Source organism: Neopelma chrysocephalum, unplaced genomic scaffold (genome assembly GCF_003984885.1).
Source record: "Neopelma chrysocephalum unplaced genomic scaffold, ASM398488v2 Primary Assembly neopelma1_23, whole genome shotgun sequence".
NCBI lineage: Eukaryota > Metazoa > Chordata > Aves > Passeriformes > Pipridae > Neopelma > Neopelma chrysocephalum.
Genome location: NW_020897691.1, coordinates 21887944 through 21897808, shown reverse-complemented (window position 1 = coordinate 21897808; position 9865 = coordinate 21887944). Strand labels below are relative to the sequence as shown.

At 42.6% G+C, this 9865-nt stretch overlaps 1 protein-coding gene across 1 annotated transcript in view; it reads left to right on the top strand.

The window, feature by feature from the left end:
* Positions 1-5899: 5899 nt before the first annotated feature.
* The window catches only part of HECA (hdc homolog, cell cycle regulator), a 27034-nt gene continuing 23068 nt past the window's right edge, over positions 5900-9865 (top strand). Inside the window, exon 1 of the mRNA XM_027683565.1 lies at positions 5900-5977. Coding sequence (XP_027539366.1) covers positions 5900-5977 — 78 coding nt within the window. The remainder of the gene's footprint in view (positions 5978-9865) is intronic.

Genomic DNA, 9865 nt, shown 5'->3' with positions numbered 1-9865 from the left:
TGGATAACTAGAATTTTGTCACTGATCTGGTAATGTCCACAGAGACCTAACCTTTGTTATTAGCCCTCCTGAATGTAAGTGCCAAAATCTATGTGTTTGCCTTATCTCATCAAACTGGAACTAAGTTTTGGTGTCAGCACATTGCTGCCACATCACTCAGTCAGTCCCCTTCAAGGCTATAATGAAGGGCAATATCAGCCATGTACAATACTTGTGGTGCAAAGTGCAAAACTTCTTTGATAAAAGCATTCCTTCCTGAGTATGTGACTAGGGGATTTCAGCAAAAACCCTGAGAGCAAACAAGCTGAACCACATAGTTCTTTTATAGCACAGAGAATTACTGATGTGTTAGTAGGATAAATCAGATGTCAGCTCTCCCAGAGCACCAGGTTTGGCCAAGCATCTTATTTTCTCTGCTAAGTTTGATGTTGTCTTTTTAAAATTTATTTACTTATTTATTACATTTTCTTTCTTTGTCCTGTAGTGAGAGGAAAGGTCTGCAAACTGAACCATACCTGTGTGCTTATATTAATCTCATGGTCCTACAAGCAGAGAGTCTGTAAGATGAACTGAGCCATAACTACAGGAGCAAGAATTGGTTTGCCTTTGAAAGGAACAGTCAGCTATGGGACCTGTGAAGCACTTACTGTGATGCCTCTGAGTTTAAGGAAAGTCCAGGCTGTTGGTTTTATTTTTTAGGGAGAATCTTTCTGTATTTGTATGCACACAAAAGAAATGTTGAAAATTAAATGAAAATGAAACATTAGCTGTTCTTCAAAGCTTGTCACTGTTATTTGTTGTGCCTGCTATTTTTGCTACTATAGAAGCAACCAGAATCCTCTAGAAATACTGTATGGGGCTCCTTGAGACCTCAATTCATCTCAACAAAGAAAGAATAAGTTACAAGAAGCCAAAAGTTAAGAAGTCCAATGTGCTCCTCATAAAGAGGGAGCACACTGGATACCATGACAGGTTGACTGCCACCTTCCCCTGTTCCAGAGGAGCTAACTTGAGTCTGACTCTGAAAGAGATCAGTTGTGTTGCTTGAGGGGGGCAGGATGAAAGCTAGCATACTAGAAAGTTTGGATAGCTGTTTCCCAGTCCTGGCACTGGCCCCAGCTCTTTCTGTGACTTGTTTTTCCTGTATGTAAGGTGAGGATTTCAGTATTTACTTAGTTGGCAAGGTGAAATGATGATTTATTTGTCTTGGTTTTTGCAGTCTGATGTACAGAGTGCAATTAGTTGCAATGTGTGCACACATCATCCCCCGGGCAGGCCTCCTTCAGGCTGTTCTGGCCAGCATGAGCATGAACCCCAGCAGGAGCAGCTGCTTTCAACTCCTCCTGAACCAGGGAGGGAGGTGCCTGGATTTTCCCTTCCTCAGTCCCACACAAAGCTGGTTGGTTGTCTTTCACCTGCAGGTTTAGTGCAGGTGTGGACATTAACCATTCCCCAGCTTCTGGGCTGGCCCTGTGTGTGGTGATGAAGATCCAGCACATGTGAGCTGGCAGTCATAGCTGGCCAATCACATTATAGATTGCCCAGAAATATCGCCCTCATCCTTCAGTCAGGACAATGCCTCCCATGAAGACAAATTTCAATCTAATTGTAACAATATTCTTTGAGTATAATGAGACATAATGCAAAAAGATTGTGATGACAACAATATAAATCAGCACAGCAGTTAATGGGAACACCCCACAGGTCGTTCACACGTACGCTTCCATTAACTGGTCTTAATTCTGTGACTTCATTTTTTTTCCTGCTTCACTGCAAAGGATTTGCAGGTCTGGACATTAAATCTATATGAGTTTTGTAACTCAGAGAAGTGAACAACACTGCAATCTAAATTTAAACTCAATAACTGACAGCCTACTCTTTCTGATTAGAGGTAAGGGAACTTAAAAAAAAAAAAGGTCATCTCTTCCAAGAAACTTCATCTCTTCTCAGTGTTTCCAAAGACTGAATATCACCTTCACTCTCTCTGCCCTGTTCATCATGGGCCTGGGGCTATACTCTGTAAATTCTCTATGGATTCACTAGAATTGCTACAGGTTCCAATGTCAGCTTCTCTTTTCTGTAGTGCAGAGGTCTACAGTACAGAAAAGAGGGAAAGAGCTTTAATGATCTACCCCAGAGCCCCTAGTCCTACTTGGAGATATCAAGGAATGATGGTAAATTAGATAATGAAAAAGACCTCAATTTTTTTTCTCCTTCCTGGCTCATAGAAGATTTTTTTCTGCTAGAAATTACATATATACTACTATTTCATTATTATCATTTACACTGAGTTCATGCATTTTTCCTGGTGTGAAGCTCTGTGATACTCAACCCGCTTTTTCTTTGAGAGTTGAAAAAGACTTCTTGCAGCAAGAAGAGACCTTTCAATCTGTGACAGGAATGGCATTGAGGTTAAGTCTGGCAGCAACGGCTGTGCCAAGTAGAGATGCTGTTGGCATTTCTGTACCACCTTTGTGTACTTTATCACCTTTATCCATCCCCATTCTGCCCACATCATCCCAACTATTACTTGTGACAGAAGTGTATTGAGTTGTTACCTAATGGAGTCTGCACCTGAAAATCACAGATCTCAGATGTTCATAGCAGCAGCCAGACCCAGAGTAACAAATGCCCTCACATTAAGGGTACTTTCCTGTGGTGAAGCAAGTACATTGGGCATTCTCTTATCTTCTCCTTTTTGAGTTTTCAGATTGCCCTGAAAGTTTTTTTTCAACTTTTCATTGAAATTATCTGAGGCCTCTGTTAATTCGATGCTGTAGCCAGCAGTGGGGACTTTGAGAGACCTCAGGTTGCAATACCCACTGCCTGGATCCTGGATTATGTCTCCATACAAGCAGCCCAGGAGGACCCAATAGGGAGTAGATAAAGCCAAGCATAAGTTCGGGCATTAATAAGCACAGGGAAGATGGTGCTGGGAATATCTCCTGGGATCTTGATGTTTGGAACGCTGGCAGTTGGCCATGCCAGACCCCCTTCTGAGCAGCTGTCTCCAGCTTGCTGGTTTCTGCCTTGTTCAAGGAAGCAAAGTCTTTTACATTGTTTGTAAACAACTGGAGCTGTGTCGAAGACACCCATGTCTCTTATCATTACTCTTCCTAACAGAAAATTACTACAGAACCTTGAATTTTGGCTAAGCATTGAGGTTAAAACACAAAACGAAGAGAAACACTAAAATACTCAAGGTATGCCTGGTTCTCTTCAGGCATCCTGCAAGATTAATTTTCTATTCCTCCTTACCCCCTGCCTGAGGCACCACATTGTCTATAACGCAGGATTCGCTTGGGAATGTACTTTGTCTTGGAAGTGATCCTTCCTTGGTATTTCTGATTATTTTTTTTCCCCTGGGAACTTGTCATTTGCGGGAAATATTAATGATTTCTGAGTTTGTCATGATATGGGCCAAAGCTGAAAATGAAAATAGAAAACAAAGATATTGTCCTTGAGCTGGGATTATGGCCTTTTCAGACAGCTTCATCTAACTAGAATGCTCCTGAAAAACTGTATGCATTTTTGTATAATTTCAGGATAGCATTATGAGGCTCTTAGAAGTTGCTCTGTAAATGTATAATGCCAATAATTTTTCAATGTAAGGCTTGCTTTTATCCATGGATTTCAAGGCATTTTACAAAGGACAGCCATATCGTGGTCCCATCATTCTAATGAACATGAGATTTTAAACTAGAGAGAATGATTTGCTCAATATCATACCATAAGTGTGTGGAATTGCTAGGAAGAGAAGGCAGATCTCCTGGAAGAAAAGTCAATATTCACAAAAAATAGGCAGCAGTCCCTATCCCTGTATCTCAGCATGAACTGAAGGTTTCATTGGCTATGTACACAATTTTGAGTCACTAATACAGAGTCTATTGGAATTGAAGCTATTTCCGAGTGACCTCTCTCAAAGCTTGCAGTTTCATTTATTCATGGGGTTTAGTACTGTATTTACAGCATCCCATTTGTCTTGTTTTGTTGGCCTGTAAAACAAAATGGACTATTCTGCAGACCTGAGTCTATGCAAAGAATGATACACTATTGGCAGATAAAACTGGGAAAATATGAAAAAACTAAGCTCCCTTTGGCATCTACTGACTCAAGTTGGATTAGTACAGAGTGAAAGGTCAAAGTACTGGCAAATTCCTTCTCTCGGGAGGAAGTGAGCAGAAATCTCAGAGGCAGAAAGTACATTCTTCAATGGGAAATTTTGACAGATAATATAAATGAGCTGAGAAAGAGAGGGAGGAAAATCCCATTGATTTAAGTTAAATGTAACAGCCATAGCTATGAGTAGGTTTTGTCTCCATTTCTTAATAATGAAAAAGTATTGAAAGTAAAACAATTAGTAAAAAATTATTAATTTAAAAACAATTAGTTGAAATAGATCTGTGAATGACATCATCAAGGCTAAGAAAATATTTTCTGAGTTTCTCTTTTTTTTTGCATTGTTTTCATACAGCTGCAAATTATATCTCTTCCTTTCTTACAACGTGTCTTGTTCAAAGCAATTTTTAGAAACCTCACAATTAATGTTTTGGTGAGCAATCAAACTTGAAACCAGATCCAGAATTTCCCTGAAAACCCAGATAGTCTTATTTACTTTTTAAATGGGAAATGATGGATTTCATGCTTCTGAGAGTAAATGACTGGGACCTGGATCCTCAGTCCAGACTCCCGAGGTCTTGTGACATTTAGCAGGCAACTTTTCTCTTCTTTCCTATGCCATCAGTTCATTATGAACTTTTTGTCAGCAGCATCCCCTCCTCTCCCCTCCCCTTTCCTTATATTTGGGGGTCCATGTAGTAAAAAGACAGAAGCAGCGCTGTCCTAAGACCTCTAAGCTGCATAACACAGATCAAGTCCTTTGGTCACAAGCAGACCCAAGGGAATGGACTCTCTACTGGCTCTGGGATCTTCGTGGGGCTGAAATATACTTCAGGCTCTTCTTTGTCATCCACACATTTTTTTTTTGTCAGGCACTGGACTTGTGACTGCTATCTCTGGTGACTTAGGTCACGATTTGACCCATATGCTGGAACGCAGAGTTTAGTGGACATCAATAGCAGGTGAGCAATTCCCTACCTGACATTATCTAACTGTACCAATCAACGTCTCCCATGAATCTGGGGGAAAAACCCAAAAGCTCACACAGACCTATAAGCTATTCTACAACAGATTTAAAACCTGGAATATGTCTTTCTGTAAAATGTACTTACCCCTCACTATACTTAGGCATGTTCTCAGAACGATCAGCCTGGATTAGCTCTTAAAATAAAATTAAAGTCACAGCAGCAGCCATAACAGGGTTGTCACCAGACTTGGTGCATGCTGAGGGGAACAGCTGGTTCATTTCAGAGAAATGAATAGCCAGCTATTGTCCTTGCACCTGGCCGGTACTGGCCCCCACAGCTGGAGATGATAAACAGGGTGACCACGAAATGACTGGTGTATTTTTCTGGAGAGGAATGAATTAAGTAATAATTGTGGCAGAAGTGTATGACGTGTAGGAATTACATACAAAGCAGGTGTCATGAACATGATCTTCCACTTTCCCCCATCAACGAAAGCTTTTTAGCTCTCTTGTCTTAGGGACAGAAAAACATTGGGGAGAGGGTCTTTTCACAACACGGAAAAAACGGGAATCGCCAGACCAGGGAATGCAAATGAGCCTTCCAGACCGCTGGACAAGACTCTAATCCTCATTATTTTTTGCAGGTGCATTTTTTGATTGTTGCTTTTGTTAGCTAAATGCAACTGAGATATGATTTTTACAGGAAGCCCATCTGTTTGTAAGAACGAGGATGATTGGAGAACAGCAAGGCTGAGCTCAGCCTCCCCTGCTGCTTACAGCAGAGGGTGTATGCAATTGTTCCAAACATCGGTGATGTCTTCAGACATGGAATATGGAATAACTGACTATTATCACCACAAAAGGCTTAACCTGGTGACTGGGAAGGGACAGGTAAGCCTGCTGTACTGGCTGTGCTCAGGAGGCTGAAGAAGCATACCTTGTCCCTGTGCTTGCAGCCACAGCTGCCCTGGTCCCATAACAAGGCAATAAGGTCTGGGGCAGTGGGACTGGGTTTCAGCACAAGGTGAACATCATGCTTATGCTTTGTGCTGGAGTCAGGGCCTTCACCTTTGATCATTAGTGCTCAAACTTCCTTGAGCACAAGGGACTTCATACAGCACCACTTTCCTTAATTTCACATACAGCTCTGCAGTGCTTTGCAGCTTCCCTACCACAGATGTCTAAACCAATCTTCCCATTCAATTGAGTAATAGCAATTAGTAATAGCGGAACCCATCTCCTGAGATCTCATTATAAATCCCCAAACCCAGGCGTTTACACATAATTAGTGACAGCAGAAGAGACCGATCCCCTGCCTGTTGCTCATTCTAGGGATGGCAAGCATACCCCCCCTTGCATTTTTGGAAGCTCAATCTAGTTTTTCAAAAGTAAACACCACAACAGTGAAATAAAGATTGCTCCATCCCTTTTCCTTCAACAACTGTTGCTATACCACCTTCCTACAGATGCAGAGAAAAGTTGCCTGTGTATGGCTTGGAGCCTTTGTAGAAAATAGCATTCATTATTCAAAGGATGAGTAACAGCTTACACATTACACGTTGTGTCTCCTTTTTTTTTTGTTAAGAAATGCCTGAAAGAAAGGCTAGCAACTTCTTTGCAGTGAACACTCATGGAGAACTGGAAAAATTCCCAGGGTATGGACAATTTTGTGTTTTGCAGCTTCCCAAAACCCAGGTATTTTTCACAGACACATGATATTCCCTTGGAAAATCTGTGCCCTGCCTGTCATCTCAGCAATAACTATGTGAAATTGATATAATTTTCTTTAACTTCATCATTTACCAACTTCTGAATAGCAGCAAAGGTAAAAAATGCCACCAATTTTCCCTCAGTAGTTGCAAAAGATCTGAATGTGCTGCTCTGACACCAAAGCTCCCTGGACTTGAAAAATACTTGGCGCTTTGCAAAAGTCTGCATTCAGCCAGTTGTCACAAATAATTTCTGAGAAGCTCACATTTTCTGATTAAACCACTTTTCCCTGGCAAACTTCACTGGCCAACTGCGACGGTAACAGCCTGTCTGCCATTATTTCATATTAGGGACAGAGAAAGATGCTTCAGGAAACCCAGCTTTTATTGTCTTAAAAGCTGGAAGGATTCACATAACACTACTCAGGAAAAATTATAAGTGAATTCTAGGGCAAAGACTCCTTGCAGACAGTTGGTTGAAGAACAGAAGTCACTTCATCTCTTGCTTTCAGAGTTTCAGCCAAAGCCATTGAGGAGAGGGAAGCTGCAATACAGATGTTCCCAGGCACTCATCTAGGGGCTTTACTAACAGAGGATAGGAGGTGAAAGACCACTGTGGCATCAGTGGAAAGCACAGATGGGAGCCACAGAGAGAGAGGATGAGAGACTTATCTCTCTTCAGAGCAGGTATTTTTGAGAGACAACTAACTGGAGCCCAGATGTAAGTTTTTAGTTGTCTTAAGAAGCTGGATAAGGCATAACCTGTTATCTGGAGAGGTGACAGTAATAGCTAGCAATAAAATAAACCAGTCAAAGTGCTCCATTTTGTCTCCCACAAAGGATGTTTTATTTTTATTTCTTGGTTATGGGTAGTTCTGTTTGATCAGCTTGAACCTGGACTTGAATGAACGTTTTACAGTTGTGGAGAACTGCAGAGGTCTGAGTTTGAGTTTTCACTATTTTAATCTAATTCTTTCTTTTTAACCTTAGGCTTACATAAAAGCACCTACATAGAAAGTTCATAATACAGGTTATTTGTATGAAATATTTCTGACAGGAAAACCCCAAAATGATTCACAACATCTTCCCATTAGCTTTCTCTCACACTTTTTGACAGCCATGGAGTGAAATATGTCTCTCTCTGTCAGTAATTTAAGTAAAATGGCACTATTTTATCTACTCCCATCTCTAGTCAATTGAGTCTCTTTTCAGAGTATGTCCCTGATTTCAAGTGTCTAGTCTGTACCTACTAAGAAAGTCTTGTTTGTTCCTATACCATCGTGCTGATCAGGTGCAGTAATTTTTTTCTGTTATTGACATTTTCAAGCTCATTTTTTAACCTCAAAGCAGATTACACCAAGAATGAAATACTGGCCAATACCTGTAAACCCAAAATATATTGCTTAGGGGAATTTTTCTTCTCTGTAGAAAACAGACTTAGTACATTTTCTCAAAGTCTCTTGATCCTTTCTATGTGCAGCTTTTTTGAAGTACACAAATGTGATGCTATTTACGTTACTACAGATGGGTGTTAAGGTGCCTTTTATGTTCTAAATCAAAATTCAGTGAGACTTAACAATTTGTGAACGGCTGCAAATCAAGTATGCTAAGGTCAGCTTTCTGACTATGTTGCTAGCTCTTTGTATAGGGAAAGAAATAAAATATAAAAAATACAAACAAATAAGAATAAAAGGCTGTGAAAGGTGACGTGTTTTGTTAACATCTTCCTTGTTTGTTTAAGGATTTATCTATTCTGATAAAGGAACTCCTAAGAAAGTATGATAAATGGCAAAGATCTAAGATTTGGGAACTGTTCCAGTCCATTTGCCCAGTTGCTGCAGATAAAACTGCGACTTACAGCACCTTCCCATCAGACAGACCTCACTTATTGCACGTTTTGACCCATCCACTTTGACTTGACCTCTAGAGCCCAGACAGCTCAGGTATACTCTTGTCCTCCCAGCCTGGATCAGTCACAGACCACTGACCATAACTCCTCAATTTCTTGCATGCCTGTGTACTTCTTCTGCAAAGAAATCATGGAAGCCTAATCTGCAAGACTTGGAAGAGAAGGAAAAAAAGTTAATCTTTGTGCAAGGAAAAGCCTGCCAAGCTCAGAATAACAGCTCATTCTGGGAGCTGGTCTAATGTTCTTATAATAGGTTGTAATTTTTTATTCCCAAGTTGGATAAGCTGGTAGGTAGCAATGTGAGCACACTGCCAGATGGTACTTGTGAGCTGACGCTGCTTGTCAGCCAGGCAAAGGCATGTCACGAGTGTTGCTGTTTTGCAGCTGACAGGCAGCACCTCACATCCCTGGGTGCCGGAATCCCGTGAATATTAGCTACCAATTTTCCGCAGGGCCTCCCTCACTGAGAACTCCTGGACTCCTGCAGAAGATGAGGCTGCTGCCCCTCCACAAAACCTCTGTAGAGCCTCGGTGCTTCCAGCTCTGCTCCAGGCGTGTGCAGCAGTTTGAATGTCTTCATCCAACTCATATCCTAAAGGTTCGCCCCGTTATCCGTCACCCACGGATCTACCCCTTCCAGGAACCACAGAAGACGAGAAATCCAAAGTCAGGGCTGTACTGTTGTAAGGCTTTGTGCTCCTTGACCCACCCCCCAACACGAGACCGCATTGTTTTGGTTTCCTCCCATCCCTCGCCTCCCCCTTTTATTCCTGCACACTCAGGTAACATTTTCCAACTGTTCCTCGCTGTTTGGACATTCACACCGCCTGGGATGCCGCGGTGGGACCCAGCCTCACCGCACGGGCCGGGGTCGGGGTGAGAAGCCCGCAGGGAGACCCCTTGCCCCCGCCTCGCCCCGGCTGCGGGGGCACCGGCTACAGCCCCGATCCCCGCTCTGGTTCCCTTCCCGGGAAGCGCTGCAATCCCCCCGCCCGTGCCGGCGGGAGTGGGGCTTTCCCTCTCCCCATAAGCCCCTCCCGCTGCCCGCGCCTGGCTCAGCCCCAGCCCCCCCCCGCACACGCCGCTTCCCGCCGCCGCCCGCGCCTGCTCCGGGAGGAAGAGGGGCGGCGGTGGCGGGCAGCCGAGCGCGACACGCCTTTC